Source organism: Chroicocephalus ridibundus, chromosome 2, assembly GCF_963924245.1.
Source record: "Chroicocephalus ridibundus chromosome 2, bChrRid1.1, whole genome shotgun sequence".
Lineage (NCBI taxonomy): Eukaryota > Metazoa > Chordata > Aves > Charadriiformes > Laridae > Chroicocephalus > Chroicocephalus ridibundus.
In genome coordinates, this window is record NC_086285.1 from 69,669,171 (window position 1) to 69,691,117 (window position 21,947).

Here is a 21,947-nt window from a genome sequence, read left to right on the forward strand (position 1 = left end):
CAGTTGTGAGGAGGGGGAACAGCTGGCCAGAAGCATTGAAAATACCTGTCTCAGAATTGACAACTGGAGCTTTCTACATCAATGGCACTTGCACCTTGTTCAGGGCAAAATTTTGGCACTCCCTTCATCCAACCACACTTTGGATCCCACAGCTGAACGTGTTAATGAAATTCCCTCTCACAGTTAAAAATAAAAAACCAAAAAATACTGAATATGAATGTGGAAGAAAGGCAGTTTGATGTTTGTAATTATCGAGGTAAACTCCACGACCTGCTGAATGTATGCAAAATGGACACTGGATGGCGCGTATAAAAGTGGCATGTGCAGAGGGTAAGAGCAAGTATTGAGACTTCCTTCTGGTAGAGCAAGCCATCATACAGGATCCCCACCATGAGCAACAAGGGGGCTTCACTGCAAGGTAAGACTTTTGCCATTCACTTGCTGATAACTTTTATATTTCTTTAAATTTAGATTGATTTAGGAAGTAACTGAAATGTAAGAGCTCTAGAAACTGAGGTCTTCCAGCCACTGAGTCTTCCAGGAATGGTGAAACCTGCCTCCACCTCAAATGTCTAGTGTCCAAAGCTTGGAATTAGAAGGCAGCTTGATCCTTTTTTTACTCAGTCTTTTGTCTCCTAAGACAACCTTTGCATTGGGCAGTGTCACAGAAAATTGGCTTGAGGGATGTGACACCTGCATACGAAAGACTGGATCCAGACTGCTTTGCTACACCACTTAGAAGGCAATGACTAAAAGTCATTATCCACAAGTCTAGAAGTGATGCAGTAATTTTGAAGTGAATGTTTTCATAACCATCTTCAATTTTCTAAGCCAACAAGTCTCAGGTTTTCTTATTCATAGAATTGTTCCCTAGAGCACTTTCCTAACTGCAGCGTGCGGCATGTACCTTGTTCATGGGGGAGGAGGAAGGCTTACTTCAATATTGTGTAAATACACTTTTCTTGAATTTAGAGCTAGAAAGAAACTTATCGCATGATAACATTACGGGCAGCTCTGCTGATTTATGGAGTACCTTTTAATTTGGCATTTAAATTAAGTTTAGTGAACTAATACAGGTAGCAAGACAATTTCCAGAACTAAAACTCTCAGAGCGCAGAACAGCGTTCTTTGAATAGGTTCATTCATTTACCAAATATTTGCTTTTAATTTTTTCTATTGTTTTTCTGTGCATATTTTATTTCACGAAATAAAAACTCGACTCCGTTGAGTTAATATTAAAAGTTTTAAACAGATGAGGTTTTGTGGTTTAGATAATGAGAAGTCCTCTGTATCAGTTTCAGAAACTCAGGAGAAAAGACAAAAGTTCTCTCTGATTTCTTAGCAGTAGGCAATTTAGGGTTAAACTCTAAAGAGCAAAGCAGCACAGCTGCTGGAAATCTTCTGAAGGAACTCCCAGGACAATCAAAACCTTAAGAGAGTGACCTAACCACCCTCCCACAAAATTGATTTAAACTCCAAATGTTTGCAAAAGAAAAAAAGCATCTATGGGAAGAGGAAAAAAAAAAAAGGGAAAAAAAAAGACCAATCAATCTATTTTCCAAACTTATATATCTGTGCAAATATAATTATGTATCTGTATTTACACTGTGAAGAAGTTTGATTTTTCCTTCCATTTATCACTATATAATAAAGTCAGGCACAATAGTAAGAGACTTCTGAATACAGTGTATACTGCAACACAGGTTACCTTGTCTCCTCAAACTCTGTAGCGGTCTCTGCTATACAGTCAGGATGACAGAGGGGAGAAAGGATAATAGAATTACAGTGCTTCCCTGGTCCAATGATTTTCAGCAGCCAGTAGTGGGGGTACTCTGAGCCACATGACAGGACAGTCAAAATCACCCAGCAGCTGACTCTGACAGCTACTTCTAAATGCCCGTACAAGTCAACGTGATTTCATTTTGATTTCTTTTAAACCTGGACAGGTTTGTTGCTGGTCGCTCTTCTGGTGTCCAACATGCTCCTGACAAAGGAAGGAGTGACCTCCTTGCCAATCTGCCCCAATGGATCTGTCAATTGCCAAGTTTCCCTTGGGGAACTTTTTGACCGAGCAGTTAAACTTTCACACTACATCCACTTCCTCTCTTCAGAAATATTCAATGAATTTGTAAGTACCCTGCCCTTTCCTGAGAGCAAGAAAATATAAAAATGCAATTTAACACTTTCTAAGCACACACGTATGTTACCATATTAAATCCTTCAATAAGTAAATAAATATGACTGCTGCACAGACAGTGACAGTCCCAGTGGTGACCAAATCTCTGTATAGTCCTGACCGTTGCTAAGATCCCCAATGCTTCCATTAAAAGGTACCGTTTTCCCCATCATTCTTTATCTGTGGGACAAGTTTGTGTTTGCTGGGTGACAGTTTCGCTCTAAAGACTCACCAGAAACTTTTGACCTTTGCAGCATAAAAGTAGTGATAAGTAAAAGCAATGGAACAACAATTAGTTATAACACAGTGTTTGAACTGAAGCTCCTCTTACTTATCTGTTTCAATAATGCCTGTCCTTGCTGATCTGCAGGACGAACGCTACGCTCAGGGCCGGGGTTTTATTACAAAAGCTGTTAATGGGTGCCACACTTCCTCCTTAACCACTCCTGAAGATAAGGAACAAGCTCAGCAGATTCATGTAAGTCCCATTTCTAATGTCATTTAGTGTGAAACAGGACAGGGGAAGGGGGGGAAATGGGAGGGTTAAGGAATAGAGAGGCAGCAGAGAGGGAGGGAAATCAGCTCAATCAGAATAAAAAAGCCAGGAAGAGGAAAGCACCAAAAAGCCAAGAAAAGTTGATTTAACATTTGCTGATAATAAGTTACAGACTATACAGAATATATAAGTACCGGTAATTTTCATCTTCCCTTCCTCTTCCTGTATGTTACATTCAGTCACTGCATCTTATTTCCAATTACAATATAACCTCATGGAGCAATGCCAGTTACCGTGTTTGTACAGTACTGAGAACACTACAACCTTTGAACATTATCTTAAAACACCTCACAGACAATTATTATATTAACAAACATAAAAACACATTGTCTATATAGTGAATACTGTATGTAGGCACAGGTCAATAGTTTTCTAGTAACCGAAAACACTGACATTACTAAACAAATGCTAAATAGATATTCTTGCTGTTACCAGTAGGTAAATGCGGTCACATCATCATCCAAACACAAAGACTGCAATGCGAAATACTGCAAAATACTTGTAAAGAGAAACACGCTACATACATTAATTTAATAATTACAAACTTAAGGGAAGATGGTCTCGTTCAGCCTAGGATCACAGATACTATTTGAAAATACTGTGGAGAAAAAATAAGCACAGGTGTATGAACGGGGGTGTGCCAGGGAGAAATCTTTATCAGTTTCATGGTGGTGATATCCTTGCAATCCCAGGTATTGCCATCTTCTCAGTGCATAATTCAGCAATTCTATTGGCACAGCCCTCGGTACGTAACAAGCCTGGCTGTGTTCAGCTTCAGTGCACCTGGCAAAGAAAAAATGGTTGAATATACCATAACCATAAGCTTTATGAATTTTTATTACCTATAAGAAAGGATAATTTTTAAAACCAGAGCTATTGCTGGAAGCACCATTGTTCAGAACGAGTTACATAGAGGTAATAAAAGCTGTTTTGGCTTACCATAATGTGCACTTTCCATTCAGTACTAAACTTTTTAAAAAAAAAATCATTGGATTTTAAAATGTTCCTCAAAAATCAGATAAGGAGTCCTGTTCTTTTCACAGGGATGAAACACTGTTGTGCTTGCTAGTTTTTAAAGTGGAAAGCGTTCAATGATATTTTCCATTACAATACTATAACTGCTTGTGCCAATATAGTAAAACATGATGACAGCAATGACAAACTTCAAAAAATGCAATTGCACAGAGGTATCTAAGACAGGGCTACAGGACGCATTCAGTGGTAGGACCTGGAATAAGTTCCCAAATCATTATATCTGAGGACACGGCTCTAAATGCCTCCTAACGCTGCCAGTGTTTAGCCTTCCTGTTTTAACTGCCTTTTGTTAATGTGGGTGAGCAGCATGAAGACTTACTGAATTTAGTACTGGGAGTGCTGCGCTCCTGGAATGATCCCCTGATCCATCTGGCCTCTGAAGTACAAAGAATCAAAGAAGCTCCAGACACCATCCTCTGGAAGGCTGTAGAGATTGAAGAACAAAACAAGCGGCTTCTAGAAGGAATGGAGAAAATAGTTGGGCGGGTAAGTATTAGGTCCTTAACATCCTTCCAGCCTGTTGCTGTAAGGAAGACATATACAGTGACAAGTGCTCCCTACCTGGATCAGGAAACAGTAGATGTGAGGGGAAAAGGGAGCCAAGATAGCTGAATATGAGAACTTTTCATCTTTCTTCTTTCAGCTTTCTTTTTTTTCTGCTGTCTTGCAATTTCTAAAGAGACAGTGTGATGTGACTGGTATAGAACATTCCAGCGTACTCCCAGTCCTGCTTCAAGAGAGGGTGTAATCATCAGGACTGGTAATAGTCATTCTGTCTTTGAATATTTTGAATTTGCAATCCTGATTTTTTAAGGATGTGTCTGTGATTTTTCACATGCACATATTTATATGTATGTTTTAGCGTATTTATACACATCTGTACACATACAGGTATTGTGTATAGTTTTCAGAAACAGACAGTGTGTTTAAAACTGTTCTGGAAGTCTGGGCTCTTGCAAAGATGTGGCATACAGCAAAGTAATCGTGGTGTCTTCCATTTTTCGCACCATACTGTTTCCTCTGAACTCCTGCTCTGACTTGGTTCCCCCTACACTTGTAAGGTTAGACAAGAAGGCTGTTGTCTGACAAAACCCATACCCGAATACCCTTTGTTATCAGTAGTTGATTGAAAGCTTTCCTGAATAAAATCAGTTCTAGCTTGTTTATTTTTAAAGGGGCCTCTGTTAGTCCCTGAATATATCATTCTGTCAGTGAGCTAGATGTTAACAAGAGGTTCTGACTTTACTGGCTTTTGCTTAGCCTCTGAACAGTTGAGTAGCATTAAGAGTGTCACCATCACTGTATCCACCACTTTCCACCACATCACTCATGGTCTCTCTCTCTTTCAGTTGTCTCTTTACTCAGAAACCTTAGCCCATCCAGGCCACAAATGCATTTATCAGCATAATCAAATACATCTCTATCCCGTATCCGTGCATAAAAACTGTGCAGGCAAGGATCCAACATAACAGTAGAAGTCAGGTGCTGCTACAGTTACCCTGTCACCATCTTCTCATTCACATTATTTACCGAAGGAGGTTGAAGACAAGACTGGCAAATTCATTAGTGTCAAACCATGTTTTTGAGTCATAGAAGGTCTACCTTTTTTTGCCTGTTGCTTAAACTGAGTGATAGAGGCTCCACAGATCCTCTCCTATGTGCTTGTACAAAGTACAACTGGTAGGAAATGAGGAAGAAGCACAAGCACCAAGAGGCACAGACTGCCTTCCTGCGATGAAACGCAGATTTCTGTGATATGAAAAAATTAATGATTGTCTCTTTCAAACAAGGAGACCTAAACCAATCTTCACCTCAGATACTAACTCACTACATGAGTGCCGACACGTAGCTTTCTAACATTAGAGGTCACTGTATCACTCAGCATTTTTTATTTTTTTAATGGAATCTAAGCTACAGTACATCTGAAGATTGAGAGATTTGTCTGGTAAGATGTTCTTGAAGCTGCCTGTATCAGAGAGATTGCCTAAGAGATGGGCCAAGACAAAGCTGGAGATACACACAAAGAAGTTCTAGGACAAGTGCTAACAAAGATTTCAAAGAGGAAGGAAGCAAAAGGAGATGTCACTGATGAGTCCATGCATGAAGGAAGGTCTGATTTCTCTGCAAAGTCAGATTCTGTTGGACCTTGGTTAACACACTAGTTCTCTTAAAACCCTACTGACACAGTTAAGCTTTTCACGTATTTTAGGGAAATAAACTGAAAAATCTGACAAATCCATTCAAAATCTGCATGAAGATATAGAACATTATACAGAATAGTGAGAACCATAACGGGAAACACTTTACATGCCATACACTAGCAACCAGCGTTCCTCAAGGCCAGTATTTTACATGCTCTGTTTCACATCCAGTCAGATTCACCATCATTTATTACAGTATCATTTTGCATCTTTAGGTTCATTCCGGTGAGACTGGAAATGAAATTTACTCTCAGTGGGAAGGCCTTCCATCCTTGCAACTCCCTGATGAGGACTCCAGACTCTTTGCCTTTTACAATCTGCTGCATTGCCTCCGCCGAGATTCCCACAAAATTGACAACTATCTCAAGCTTCTGAAGTGCCGCCTAATCCATGATAGCAATTGTTAAGTACTCATGGGCCCAATCACTTACTGAAATCATTCATCGTGGTGTTCTTGTTGCTTTGCCTCTTTTCATTGCAAACTTTATGAAAAGTCGCGCTGTACAGTATCGGGATCATCAGTAATTTTCAGGCATGTTTGTGTGAATTCTGGCCGCAACTTTTAGCACCATTTATCTTGGTGTTTTAAAATGTTATAAATTACTTGTATGACAAGAATACACTTTTCTGTCTAATCTCCTCACCTAGTAGCATTTCAGCGATAACCCGATCATGCAGGTACAAATAAAAATGTTAATAAATCCAAAAGCGCATAACTCTGAGTGGTATCAGCAAATGAAAAATAGCTTTATACCTTTAGCAGTAGCTTCGCTTTTTGGATCTCAGTCTGCAGTTACTGATGACAGGACGTCTTACTTCCATTGCTCTTTACCCCTGCTCCAAAAAAAAAGGGGGGGGGGGGGAAGGAGGGACATCAAAAAGCAGATTAATTACCTATTACACTAAACTACCCTTAGTTAAAAGTATGGCCTGAAATCCAATCTACTTGGATTGATGCTTTTACTCTGTAGAAAAACTGTCTGAGTAGGGGAGAAAAAGGTGAGAAATCCATCCTGGCTAACATAGCCATTGATTCCTCATGCAGTCCACGGAGAGAGAAGAGACGTCTGGAATTTTAAGGACAGAGATCCAGGTATATCTATGTCTCTACTATTTGGAGAAGAGGCATTTCCAAAGGAAGGCTCATTATATTTGAGATGACTATGTGAGGGCAAAGGAACCAACAGGTTTCAGTAGGTCCCAATAGGAAATGCTGGGCATCCATATCCTATCCACCTAACCTTCACACTCCTCACAAGTGATGTGGTAGTTGCAGTTACTCTGAAATCTTTCAAACTATAAAAGACACTAGCTGAGCTAAGATGTCGGCTGTCCTAAACCTGAAAGGTCTCCATTCACTTTGGGTTTAGTCACACTCAAAGTTTTTAGGGCACTCATTTCAAAACACTACGGATAGACATCGGAAAATTGGAGAGACCAAAATAATTGGCTACTTTTAAAAAAACCTGGCTTACAGTCACACAGCAAGTAAGAAGCCAGATAGCAGCTGGAGCGATTGACCACATCTATATACTGTCTTCGTAAGGCATAAACAAACTCGGCCTTGGCTTCATCGCACAGCTTCAGCAAAGAGGAGCTTAAATTCAAGTCAGATCCTCGTGGGTTTGGCTTCCCACTAGACAAGCCCACTGAATTGCTCCAGAGTCCAGCCAGCTTGCAGGAAGAGTGAAACACCAGGCAAGATGGGTTTGAGGGCTTAAGCCTCCCATTACCATAACAAAATAAGCACAGCCACAATAAGTATTTATGTAAGAGATTAGATAATATCAATTGCTAGAAAGGTCTCATTTTAGCCATCTATATAAGGGTATAATGATACTTGTGTTTCTAATTACCTGTGTGTTTATACATATATATATATTGGCCTTTTAAGCTCTTCATGTTTTCAATTATTGATTGCCTCAGGCTTTATCTGGATAAGTATACACTAAGCCCATTTTTAATATATATAAAGTCACCTGTACAGCAAACAAATTCCTTGTTGGACAGTCATAACTGACATCTTCCATAAGCCCTGAAATGCACAAAACTTGAGGCATATGCAACAGTGGTTTAATAACACACAGCTGTACAACACCACAGTCAAGGAAGAAAATGGGTAAATTTTGCCAAGCAAAATGCAAGTGCCCAGACTAGAATTTAGTCTGATCATAATATTCTATTTTCTGTTATAATGCCAATGGGGGAAAAAAAGCATTTTAAAGTGAAAAAAGAGAAAAAATATCCTTTGTAATTATCACAAGTGCTTAGAATTACAGTGTGAGTTCTTATTCAAAAGAAAACATGAATAATGGGACTACTCTGTATTGAGCTGGAAAAACGATTATGTCTCGCTGAGTAAACTCCTACCTCAGAATCTCTTTAGAATTCAAAAGCAACTTGATTAATAGGGCAGACATTCATAATTTTACACTTACATGACTAGATCTAAAACAATGACTTTCATTAGCTGCTTAAAAATTACAGCGCTAAAACAATTGTTTAAAGCTTGCATGCACTGGCTTTATTATAGCCTGGTTTAGTACAATTATGAGTTTCTAATTTCATAAAGAAAGATAGAAGGACAAAAAAACCCCGAAAACTAAGCAACTGAAAAGCTCTCTGGTTTGCAGCTGTTTAGCTAAAGGGGTATTTAAAAGTGATTTGGTTAATATTCTGAGTCATCACAGCTGCCACAGAGACAGAAAGACTTCGAAGCTCATGAGCACATTCAAAGCTACACCTTCCTTGGCAAGTGCCCTGGCGCGGACAATGCCTTCAGACTCTGAATGTTCAAGCCACAATATAGGCCAATTGGCAACTCTCTTTCTTTCAGTTGCTCATAGGAACAATACATTCTTATCTCACTAATATTTTGTTAATTACTGCACTTTCATAAGACCTGAGCAACTATTGTCTGTTGTCCAATAAAAATAGTTATACAGCCAATGTCTTATTTCATACAAAACTGAATTTAGAAGCAGCGTGTTCTTCCTAAATGAAAGTAACTGGTATCAGTAAGAGGTTTTTTCCAACTTCTGACTACTTCAGGTTTCCAGCATCAGTTTTCTAATTATTTGTTCAACACCCAAATTAGCCATATTTAAAACTCTGCTGGTTTCTTTACTTCTATTTATTTAAGACTGCTTAATGATAGGAATGGCAAGGAAAGGTCCACATGGCTGAAATATAGGCTCAGTTCTGTTCCCTTTGAAAATCATATTCAAGCTTCCACAGATGGCACTAAATTTAAGATAAGACCTTGTGACACCAAATCTAAATGGTTTGAAATTCAAACCAATTCATGGCCGGGAGCATTTATCACTGAACACAACAGAGCAACAGCGATAAGCAAAATAAAAACCTAACTTGCTATTCATAACTTGTGTCTAGAGTCTAGGACTATATCCAACCATTGGAGCAAATAGAAATAATTTTGAGGATGATTTTAAAGCCAAAAAGGGAAGATTTTACTGACAGTATATGCTACTTGGAATCACCTGCCTAAACTAGTAATGTGATAATCTCTCTACCATCTTTTTTTTCTTTTATTCTTTTGAGATCCTACAAAAAGCCTACGATGGTTTAACTTCTAGCAGAAGAAAGAAAAAAAAGAGATTATAACTTGGCAACTTATCTGTACAATACAGTTTACCTTCACAATATTACTTCAAAGGCTATCCACAATTCTAATAACAGGGGATAATAATAAGGGATACCACACATATCTTCTAAATTTAATTTCTGAACAACAGAAAGTCTCTGAGGGCTACATTTTAAATTGAGTCTGCCTATTATAAATGAAATGTATACAAACAACAAATTATGTCAGAGATGTAAACTCAGTAATCATACTTATGTATATATCCATATACTACAGAAATCTAATACTACAATCATACATGGGAATAACATCACAGGCATACACATTCCCACTGAAATTACTGGGTTTACTGATCTGTAAAGCTGTTTACATATACAACTATTTCTGTCTCAAGCTCTTAGTGACTTGTGCCTGCAAATTACTTTGGTAAATCTTGAAGACTGAAGCTGAGTCTCAATGTTCAATTCAATTGACATTTAAGACTGACTATCCATAGGTTTATATTGTGTTAAGAAGAGGCTTAAAACTAGTTTTAAAACATAATGATACCTTTTTGGAGTTCCTTATGCTCGTATCCATCTTTAGGAAGGAAGTTAAATTCAAATAAACATCAGTCTTGAAAAACAGCGAGAATGTCAGCCATGGTTTTCAAACTTTTTTTCCCAAAACAACTCAATGACTATCAGCTTACATTTCAACAATATCTACTATCATTGCAATTTTAAGGCTATATTTAGATATATCCCCCATAACTGAACATTTTAAAAATGTACGTTTTCTCATAGTGATTTTTCGTTTCCTTTCATGTATTCAGCTATGAGGAGGAAATGAAAACAGATGAGTAATGGTGCGCAATGTCCTCTGAACTATATCTTTTTTCTATACAGGTCAAAGCAGTACAAACTCCTTATCTTTGGTGAAAAAAAGATTCATAGACTTCTCCCATTTTCTTTGATTTATTTTTTTTAAGGTCCCATGGACACATTCTGTGGAACACAAAGAAAATACAAAGCCATTTTAAAGGAAAATACAGAGCCCGCCATTCAATCCATAATTTTATTGTGCATTGAGGGAAAAAACAAACCCTGTTGCTTACTTTGTCACTAGTTGTCTTTCATACCACCATGTTTATGCTCTTTTAATCACCCAAGAAGCTCTAGAATCTCATGCTAACATTCTGGGATTTGGGAAGAATAAGTTCTCATGGTATACTGCCTTCTAATTCATGCATCCAAAAGAGAATTGCAGGATATAACAACTTTTTGTTGTGTTCCTCACAAAGGATTTCTGAAGTTCTTTCATTCAGTGGTACATTTTATATCAGTATTGGCCAGTCCATATCACCTTCTTTTTCTTCCTTGGTACACAGTGCAAGTGGTAACAAACTAAGTGAAAGAAGGTTATAGAAAGGTTTTCAGGGTCACAGAAACACTTGGTCTCTGAAGCTCAAAAACTACTGAGGTATAAATAGATGAATGTTCATTTCCTATTTACTATGGACACTGAGTCTCACTAAAACTTCTAAGGACATGTCTTGGACTGGGAATTCCTACATTTCACGACCATTTGAAAAATGATAGCATAGACACTAGTAAAATTTGTTAAAGAACACTTTTACAACAAACACTTTACTTTTTATCCAGTCTGCCACCAGAAAGTGCTTTGCCAAGCATAAAAATGAGCAGTATTTACCAACAATATTAAATAGTAGTAGTCCTTCAAAAATTCACTTTTCCTGTCAAACACCACCACACTAATTGTGGGAACACTTTTCTCTTTTTAATAAATGATAGGGTTCGTTACACTAAAGAGTTCAGATCACTTATTAATTCACATGAGCGATGGTGTGAGTCATCAAAAATGCTAAGAGCACTCACTCTAGCATATCAGGGAAGCTATAAAACTCATATAGTTTGTACCATATACCACATGTTGCAAAGGAGTTAGCAGAATACAGAATACATAACATGCATGTGCACTCAATGAATAAGAATTAGTTTGTGCACTAAATTACTAACTCTAAAAGTATTCCCATTTACTGATGGAGGTTTTTTTCACTGTCAAGATGACTACCTCCCTCTAGCTTTCAGGGTCAAATAAATCAGAACTTATTAAAGAATATTAAATTTTTTATAGTATTATCAGAATTACTAGACCCACAATCATCAACCAAACCATTGTTGCTGTATACTAACACTGAACAAAAAAAAGAAAAAAAGACTCCCTTCCCAGCAAGGTCCTGCTCTGTTTACTTATAATTCAAACAAGTAGGAATCAGAAGCATACAAAGTGTAGTACCTAACACAGTTTGTCTCTCTGTTGTTATTTTCACTCTATTGCTAAGGCAGAAATAATTCCTGAAATATATATAGACATTATTGTGCTTACTTTTACTGACTTCATGTTTGAAAGCACTGTGCATGGTTTGCAGGATTAGTCCAAAAATCATACATGACAATAGACCCTTTCTTTAGCCAGATGATTGAAATAACAATAATCTTCCCCAGGAGACATTATTGGGAGATTTCCAGCCTGATTTCACGGACAAAAATAGTCCATATAGCTCAAAAAAGTTTCGAAGTCTTTTGATGATTATCCAAGCCTAACTAAAGCCTCAGAACCTTTTGGATGTTCCAACATCCTGGACCTACAGCAAATGCACTATAACTTAATATGACAAAAGCTACTTGAATTAATTTGATTTGCACGGTACCTTCATGAGACCCATGCAATAGAAACCATGGGTCTTCATGTCAAAGCTAATGCAATAAGCAGCTCAGCAATTCTTTAAAATGGCTTTTGTGTTATTTGCAAGGAATCTGTTCTTCTGTGTCCCCATTGCACCAAAGTGAGAAAATAAAAAAGATTCTGTTCTTTATCATCTTGTACTAGAAAATACTTCATCATATTAGAAAATACTCCCATGCTCTCTTAAGGGCCATGTGAAGGAAGAAAGTGCAATGCACAGCCTGAGTTTATTGAGAGATTAGCTTTTGATGGATGGCACCATGAAAAACGTAAAGCAAAAGCATCAGAAATGGTTTGCAAGAAGTTTAGGATACCCATTTATTTTTATTTTCACTCGAGACTCCCTCTAAGTGAAAGTAAGGTTTAGGTGAATACAAAACATAAAGAGACTCATGAAAAAACAAATCTTGAAGGTTTTAATACAGTGGTAGATAGTAGCATTGTTCTGCAAAAGACACTTTCTGTCCCCTAGACAGCCCTCCTTGTGCACCACGTGGCTCACAAAAGAAAAAAAGAAAAGGTTCGCTACTGCTCTGAGAGGGAAAAGGTACCTGTGTAATTATTTATATCATGCACATCACCTTAGTGTCAAAGCATGACATACCTGGTATAGCGTCTTTATCAAAGGCATTATGAATTCTGTCTTGACCTAAATTAAGGGTAATATTATATATCCATTGTCATGGCATAAATCTGACTAGGGACAAAACAGCAGAGTGAAGCTGTAGAATGATAGTGCTACAGTCTTGAACATGCACAACACATTTTAGAGATGGTCAAGAAACACCATATGCTCTCCTCCAAAGAATGCACTGAATCGTAGAATGGTTTGGGGTAGAAGGGACCTTTAACGATCATCTAGTCCAATCCCCCGGCTATGGGCTGAGACATCATTAACTAGATTAAGTTGTTTAAAGCCCTGTCAAACCTGACCTTGAATGCTTGTGATGATGCGGCACCCACAACTTCTCTGGGCATTCTGTTCTAGTATCACACCACCCTCATTCTAAGAAATGTCTTCCTTTTAACCAATCTAAATCTACCCTCTTTCAGTTGCTCCTTGTCACTACAGGACAAGACTCTTCCTTTATATACTGAAAAGCCACAATAAGGTCTCCCAGAGCCTTCTTTTCTCCAGGATGAACAACCCCAACTCTCCCCTTCTTCATAGCAGAGGTGTTCCAGCCCTCCAGTCATTTTTGTGGCTCTTCTCCGGACTTGCTCCAACAGGTCCATGTCTTTCTTGTTCTGGGCACACCAGAACTGGACACAGAATTCCAGGTAGCATCTCACAAGAGCAGAGTAGAGGGGGAGAATCATGTCCCTCAACCTGCTGGCCGCGCTTCTTCTTATGCAGCCCAGGACACACACATCTACAGTGTTTGTGGTCAGTGTGACTGACTTTCTGGGCTCCCAGTGTACATTGATGGCTCATGTCCAAATTTTCAACCATCAGTATCCTCAAATCCTTCTCTGCAGGGCTGCCCTCAGGATTGCCCTCAGGACCTGCCCTCTGCACGTCCTGCCCCTGGGATTGCCCTGAACCAGGTGCAGGACCTTACACTTGGCCTTGTTGAACCTCCTGAGGAAGACAGACTTCTCAAGCCTGTCAAGGTCCCTCTGGATGGCATCCCTTCCCTCTAGCAAATGAGAAAATGAAAAGCGTTTTTTCTTGTTTCACAGATGAAAGATGGTTTTGATTGAGTTCTAACCTTAAAACCAATGAGCAAGACTTCTTTTAGACATATTTGATTGTAGCCAGGGCAAACTATATTTAAACTTAGTCTTCAACATAGTAAGTGTATACAGTGTAAAGAGGCAGCACTCATAAGGTTGTCTTGAAAGCAGAAACTTATTTTATATTAATCCATATCCAAAATCAGTAAGCTAAGACTTTTTTTGTTGGTGGTTTTTTTTTGGTGAAATACAAAGTATATCACATTTCAATTGAACATATTAAGGCATAAAAAGAATATAATAAACATGCACATCTTTCCTAGAGCTAGTTACAAGCAGGTAGATATTCCCGAAAATATCATAAACTTAGAAACATCTTAAGAAACTATTTTTTACATTTCCCACTTCCTTACAGTTAAAAAAAACCCCAAACATGCAATGCATTTTTTTACGTGCATGAACATGTAGTAGGAAAGCTGACATTTAGCAAAGAAAAGTCTCTTTCATTTGTTTTCAACTTTTCTCTCCTCACAAATACAGAAACATTCTAAATCAAACCAATCAAATGCTTCAGGATTTCCTCCCATGTATTGATTGAAACCAATTCTGGAATCACAATTTTCAGAAAGAAAATTAAATTTTTCAGTGAAATTGCCATTTTAGTAGATAAGAAGCATGTCATTTCGCCATACTCTCTTTAATGAGAAAATATTCCTTGATCAGGGATCTCCAACAGTTCAAGAAATATTTCGCAGTGGAAAAAAAGGACCAAAAAAACAGTAAGTATGACAATGTGCTATGCAAAAGCTTTTGAGAAATGCAATGTTGTACAAAGTATATCAATACACAGTTCAAGATGAAAACATAAGTAGCAACTGAACAAGTAGCATGATGAACACAAGAGGGTTCTTTGTGACAATTTTTGAAAAACAGTATTTTTTTGAATTCCAGAGATAGCCACACGTCAGTCAAGTAACACAGACTTTCAAGTGACATTTAACAGATATCTGATCCAGTAACATCATGGGTAAAAAAAGAGAGACTCTTCCAAACCTTGCCCCTGTGGCCAGCACCTACAAAGCAGAAATACACAAGGATTACATCAAAGGAAACTGGACTCTCTTTTCTTTTTTATTTTCTCTCTACATAAGCTATTTCCCTTTAGAAATTAGCAAATATCTCCCTATTCACAATCAGTTATCAGTGGTTGTAAGTTATCAAGATTTCTCCAGCGAGTCCCCTCAGACGGGTTATTTCTTTCACGGGAAACTCAATTTCGATCACATATTAAACATACCCTTTCCACCCCACTGGACATTTTTAAAGAGCTTCCCTTTTTAACATCATCAAGCCTATGGACTTTGAAATCCTGATGGAATAGAACCCAAAACTCTAAATTACTTCTTTAAGCAGCCACTACAAGGTAAGGTGCTGAAAAAATGGAAACAATGAAGGATTAAGCCAGTTGTACCACACCTCCACAAAGAGAAGGCAGCTGTGAAGCTCCCTGCCAGCACCGGCCATCCTTCACCAAAGAGCACAACGCTCAGCACGGCCCATCAGGGCACGTGGTGCCTAATTTGTGTGGTGCCCAATTTGTGCGGTGCCCAATTTGTGCGGTGCTCATCCTCCCTCCAACACGCCACAGCCACCTTTGACACCCTTAATTTCAGGACCATGTCTGTGTAGGCCTGGGCAAGCCAGCGACAGGAAGGGGGGACCAAGGTGAAATGCCGGGAAAGAGGCTGGCAGGCCCAGGCAGGCCACGGCGGCCCCACGGCCTGCTGGGGGTTGCTAGGCAACTTGGGCCTACCACTGCCCCCGGGGCCTTCCGCGCAGGCTGAGGGATTTTGGGGAGCCGGGGCGGGGAAAGGATTTCTGATCAGCCAGGCACATATATACATTATTGTAAATAAGGTAGTGGGGGAGGGGGGCGAGAACAACTACAGTGTCACTCCGCTTTTTAATTCAGAACGTTCAGCGGGTAGTAGGTTTTTTGGTGTGGTGGTTTGTTTTTTGGGGTTTTTTTGTTGTTTTTTTTTAATATAACTGACAAAATCTGGCAACAATGCACAGCGTAAAAAGTGACATTTTGACTCTAAGGGAGGAATTATTTGCAATTTGTTTTGAACAGAAGCTTAGTTCATGTCAGACGTGAACCTCCAGACAATCATTAGTTTAAACTGCCTGCTATGTGTTTAAAAATTTCAGTCAATTTAGAACTGATCTGAATTGCAAATGGGATGGTAATAAGCCATTAGGGAACAACATATCTCTCTTTCACACTTGCAAACCCCCGCTTTAAGGGGTCTCGACTGCACTGAAATATGAAAATACCATTTTAGTCATGCGCGTTGCCAACAAACATGGAAATGTAGGAGGTCCAGATTCGGAAAGTGGCACTCGGAGGAGAAGACCGGGAGCTGCCACAAGAGCAAAGAAATGGGGGTAGCCCCTACTTTGAACAAGAGGCAGCAGTCAGTTTTCCACAGAATAAATAGTCTGACTTGCTGATGGCACAGTAAAACACGGGCCTGGTATCTGACTAGCGCTTGGTTAATTTGATTTTTGAGGATCTGAGGCGTTTCTCATCCTCTGTGAAACCATTGTTGTGAACGAGCATAGGCTTTGCGTCACCTAAGGTTTTCTGCACAAAGTTACTCTTATTTCCTCAAAATTAGCTGTCTAACAACCTTCTGTATTCAAATGAACAAAAACATACAATTTTTTTTATTAAGCTTAAGACAGGGCTCTGCAATACATAGATCCATTGACTAAGAAGACATCTGCACAACTGAAACAGTGTAAATATCTTTTAGATGACAGCATTAAGCATCTAAGGTCCTATCCCAAGTATCTTTTTCCACTGAAGAACATTACACCTACTGATGTTTTATAGTTGTTTCATACGTGCAAAGACTTTCCTCTACAGCCATATAGCCACTCTTGGGTAGCTGTCACTGTTTTTTTACACTGCCTCACAAAATTATATACCTTCTAAAACTCATCTATTTCATGGTTTCTTGATTCTGCAGCTGAGGCTGACTCCTGTGTCCCGCCATACCAGCTGATAAGCAACCTACTCCCTACATTCAAACAGATTCCCATGCAGCTGTGATGAAGGGAGAAATGCAGACTTCTGATCTGCATCTGTAAAAGTTGAATGCTGGTACCTTAGTACAAACCAGTGCAGTAGGTGTTTCCACACCATTGGGTACTCTTGCAGCCCTAGAGCTCAACAGTTTCTTAATGGGATTCTAGCACTCCTTCCCCCCTCAAGCTGTATGTCTAAACACAGCTCCTGGAGATTTTGTTCCTAGAGAATCTCTTTCTTGAGGGGTGACTAGCCCAGAGACACCTACAGCAGACCGCAGAGACTTTGCAGAGTCTTGCTGCATGGGAGGTCCAGCTGACTGAGATGCTGCCGTGTTAGCACGTATGCTGGACTGGCTTTCTGCAGAACATGCCTTCACTCTTACGAGAGCATTAAAGTGGATATTCCATTAATTCTTTCATGGCACATCCACTCAATCCCCTCTGCTTTTCAGAGATAACACCTTAAAATTGCTGACAGCAGGTGAATTTTGATATTACACCACATCTCAGCTTTCCTAGAAGGTTCATATCAGCTTCTGTCCAGGGGATTGCTTGCACAGTACTTATATTGAACTGACATGCAGCGGAAAGGAAATGGGCTCGGTCAGATAAGTCAAAGTTAGACTGCTGAGCCAGAAACTTTGCATAAGAAGAGGGGAGCTAAGCAAGGAAAATGCAACTCAAGTAAAACTATGGGAGCAGATAAGTAGTACAAGAGCTTGATTAACCAGCTTCCCACCCAGGATTGAAAAAAGTCTCTCGGTCTAAGCCCTGCTGCCTCAAACTGTACCTGCTAGCGCACATCTAAACCAACCTTAACGTGGGCTAGTTCTATTGACACAGTCTTCTAAATCTTGGTGTAGATATACAATTATATACATACATGTATAACTTATTCCACTTTGACACTTGAGAGAAATTCTATTGCATGAATATTAAAAACAAAGGGACAGAATATTTTCGATATTCAAAATTTCATCTAAAAACGCTGTAGCAATATGAATAAGATTCAGACAGGGAAAACCTGAGTTTTGTTTTGGAATACTTCTTCAAGTTTGGGTACACCTAAAACTACTTGAGCATGCAAACTTTGCAGAAAATTCTGCACCAGCAAAAGTAAAGAATTCCAAACTCTCTATTTCCTGGGAACACAGCAGACTATTCATCTCCCTCAAAGCCACATGAAGTGAATTAATCCTTTCCAATTATCCTTGCAAGGTATATTTGGGGTAACAATTCCCTACTTTCATATGTACACGTGTGGAGCTTCCACTCATTTTAGGGAGATAAAAGATGTTTCCAGTTTGGATCTTTGAAAAGGTTTGACATTCAGTATTTCTCATTATAGTAAAGATTAAGAGCAGTCCTACTGAACTCTAATATTTAAAGACTCACTTCTTTCAGGAGTGATATTACAGTACAGGACAATTAACATATTCCCAGAAGTATATCTTTCAAGCAAAAAAAATTCCTATGATAAGTACAGAATTAAAGATGGTATTATATGTTAACGCAGATGGAAATGGAGTAGTTAAATACTTCCAAATCCAAACTCCAGCTACTTGCAATTTCACCAGCAATTGCAAAATAATAATAAAAAAAAAGAACATTCAAGCTTTCCAATCATTACATTGGGTTTAAGCAAGGCAGCACACAGAATAAGTTACTCAGAATCTGGCAAAAAATTGTAAGGGGAAAAAAAATCTAGAATTCTTTTGCTCTCTGCTCCTTTTGTAGTGACTTTAGGCAGCTCTGTATTTTTGTGTCCTTAAATGAGGTATTCAATATTCATTCCATCAATTATGCTGGCAAAGAGTGTACATGCCAAAGTGCATGCTCCAAATATATTTTATTTTCCACACAAAAATTGTTTAATCGTCATAAATGGATTCTTGCATGTACAAACTACCCCTTGCACATACACCTGTGTAATCTGATAGTTTAAAGATATGTAGGAAAATTATTGAGATTTACATATCTGCTCCATTTATGTTTGAAAACTGACTTCTGTGTAGAGGGTTCTTATCCTTATTTGACATGTGGAACAGGCCAAAGATCTGCAGTTGTATTTACTGAAAGGAAACCAACACAAACAGCGAAAGGGAAAGATATGAGCGACTTGGGAGATGTGATTTCTTGGACTTTTAAGCATGTGTGTGTGTGATAGTCGTATACTTTTTGTGTCAGATATTTGGCTATCTAAATATTACTTTTCACATGACATAGTCCTGAGAGCATGTAGTATAAATTATCATATATCAGTTATGAAAAGACAGTCATGTGAATGGAATCTGAAAGACAAACAATCATCTTTCAGCTGCAACTGAACCTAATCCAAACACAAAGTAATATTTTGGTTTGGTTAAAAAAGAATGCTACAGGAATCAAACGCTCAGACCTATATTCCTTCCTTGTGTGGATACTCTTATTGACTTCAATGGGATGGCTAATGTAATATGGTTTAAACAATGAAGACTGTATTTTAATCTCCAAAGAATACCAACACAGGTACATGATATTAATGTGTATTAAAAATACAGAAAAGAATATTATTGGCAGTAACACTGACCTGACTTACTTGAAAACAGAAACAAGAAAAGTTTTGGTTTTTCCATCCCCTTTGCCTTGTATCAGCTAACTGGGCCACACGTTTCAGCATAGAGGCCAGACCACCATTTGCTAAGTAAAAAATGGCATAATACAGAATAGATGATTCATGAGAGGATGGCCACATATACTGTGTCAGTGCAGAACTGAGTAAAGTGGGAAGCAGAATTCTGCCCTCAGAATAATTAATATTCTATCTCTCAACACACTCTACAGATAGCCCGAAGATTGTCTGGCTCCACTGAAGGTTCACAGCAAAGTCACAAAGAAAGCTAGGATTGGATGCTTTACGTGTATGAGGTTCTGCACTAAGATTGTCCTCCATCTTGATACTCAGACTAGACGATAACATAGGATTACCCTCATTCACCTTGTGCAATCCCTTTGGGCTACTGGCAATGGTATTTACTTCCCATAGAAGAGCAGTCTATAAAATAGACACGAAGTACAGAACTACAGTGCAAAATTACCCATTCTCTCAAGTAAAAGCAAGCAAAGACAGATTTAGGTGACATGCAAATCAAGCCTTGAGAAACACAGTCCTTGAGGGTAGGTCCCTGCAGGGATCTTTTACATTGAAATAAATTTTAGTCAACATACTCAAGGTTCCAGTTGGGAAAAATCAGTCTTGACTCTAAATCTGTCTGTCTGTATCATTGCTAACAGATACCGAAGAGGTTTCCTATCCAGTAGTTCCAGTAGTATCCAAGTAGTTCAGTAAACACTTCTAGAAAGGTCTTTATTTGAAAATACTGATATGCATTCATTTCGCTAGAAGAGTTTCGTGGCCTTTTCCAAATAGAGGACTTGTAAAGAAAAGCGCTACGCACTGAGATTCATTCAAACTATTCCACAGAGCAGCAAATTCTTACCACAGTACCCTCAGAGGGAAGGCAGAGAAGTTTTGGAGCCAAAGTCCCACCCTTACAGTGTTGCTGATTTTGGAGCACCCAACTGAAGTCCAAGCTGCTTCATGGTGTCCTGCTGCTGAATCCATGTTATGCCTCTTGTGGTATATAGAACGTGCTGTCCTTCCCATAAAGTTGGAGCTGAATGTGGTGTTGCATAGAAGAGGTGATGTATAAACACAGTCTTACGCAACGCCCCAGATCATATGGTTTCCACGAAAGAAAGATGGAAAAAATCAACGCAGCTGCTTCCCACAACCACCACCTGGATGTAGGAAGGGGGAGATCTGCATGAACAGTGCCTTCTCCATGCATATCTACAGAATTCAGTCCAGGCCTTAATTTCCCATCTTCCAAAACTGGTTTTTATTCAGTCAAAGAATGAGACATGACAGAATGCACGTGGATATGAGATAACATGGGCGTTAGGGCTAGTAACAGAGGGAGGTAAAGGGAACAACCCCAAATGTGAAGGTGAGGACAATGATGAAAAATGCAGTTCATCTCATGCAAACACAAGCCTAGAAGTCCTGTTATTGTGAAGATAAAAAGTCTTGAAGAACCCTCCCAACAAAGTAATTTCCCTGATGAATCTGTATAAAATGTTCTATCCTCATTGATATAAAATAGAACATAAAGTAAGAAATGGACAAAAATAATCACAAAAGAACAGCCATTAAAGCTGAGCAGGTCAGCTTTTTTTTTTTTTGCCTATGTTCCTGGATCAGAGTGTTATCAAATGACTGCACAGACACCGAATGCAGTCTGAAGCCATAACATCTCGCTGTGTGTCATTGTGGTCACTGCTGCCTCTCTGCCTCGCTCACTTTGCTGAACTGGTGCGTGGGTGGGACTTGCTTTCAGCTGACATTTATTTTCATTCCATTTCATTAATGCACAATGTTAAACTGTCTTATTCTTGCTAAAATGTCCAAGCCTCTATACTCTCCGTCGTGTAGACATAGTTTTTCCCTCAATGCTATGAAAAGATTCTTAAGAAAGATGGTATTGGACACACAAAAAGGGTTTATTTGCGTAAGACCAGGTCTCATGCCTTAAAATATGTTTAAGAAGGCATGTATCTGTTTCACAATGAAGCACCAAATTATACTGCCAAACAACAGAGAGATCAGTGCTAACATGGTAGTATTTACAGTTAATTCTTTTTTTTTCTTCTAACATGTTGTTATTTAAACCAAAAAGAAACAAATATAATCACTATTAACATTCCACTTCGCAGTTGATCTTTCTGCCTCAGAGTAACTTGGTAAAATTTATCTGTTTCATTCTCAAAGAACTTTTACATAGGAAAAAGAGGACTTGTTATTCAGAGACTGAC

The 21,947-nt window shown here is 38.7% G+C and overlaps 1 protein-coding gene and 2 long non-coding RNA genes across 3 annotated transcripts in view; 1 reads left to right on the plus strand and 2 right to left on the minus strand.

Moving 5' to 3' along the window:
- The first annotated feature begins 390 nt into the window (after nucleotides 1-390).
- PRL (prolactin) lies at nucleotides 391-6,375 on the plus strand. The gene is made up of 5 exons (XM_063325806.1): nucleotides 391-418; nucleotides 1,947-2,128; nucleotides 2,547-2,654; nucleotides 4,074-4,253; nucleotides 6,184-6,375. Exons 1-5 carry the CDS (start codon nucleotides 391-393, stop codon nucleotides 6,373-6,375), a joined length of 690 nt encoding a protein of 229 aa, XP_063181876.1.
- LOC134511590 (uncharacterized) lies at nucleotides 3,288-6,804 on the minus strand. The gene is made up of 3 exons (XR_010069915.1): nucleotides 6,723-6,804; nucleotides 4,087-4,223; nucleotides 3,288-3,515 (listed from the first exon to the last, which is right to left on the minus strand). It is a non-coding gene; the product is annotated as an uncharacterized LOC134511590 (long non-coding RNA).
- Nucleotides 6,805-12,189: 5,385 nt separating this feature from the next.
- LOC134511588 (uncharacterized) overlaps nucleotides 12,190-21,947 on the minus strand; it is a 36,563-nt gene continuing 26,805 nt past the window's right edge. Inside the window, exons 3-4 of the long non-coding RNA XR_010069913.1 lie at nucleotides 20,573-20,873; nucleotides 12,190-15,070 (exon numbers count right to left, since the gene is read on the minus strand). This is a non-coding gene — a long non-coding RNA (uncharacterized LOC134511588). The remainder of the gene's footprint in view (nucleotides 15,071-20,572; nucleotides 20,874-21,947) is intronic.

Excerpts from the sequence above, each read along its gene's own strand:
- PRL (XM_063325806.1), top strand. The coding sequence starts at position 391 with ATGAGCAACAAGGGGGCTTCACTGCAAG. Across the intron at positions 2,129-2,546 it reads CAGAAATATTCAATGAATTT|GACGAACGCTACGCTCAGGG; the intron begins GTAAGTACCCTG and ends GCTGATCTGCAG. Across the intron at positions 4,254-6,183 it reads TGGAGAAAATAGTTGGGCGG|GTTCATTCCGGTGAGACTGG; the intron begins GTAAGTATTAGG and ends TTGCATCTTTAG.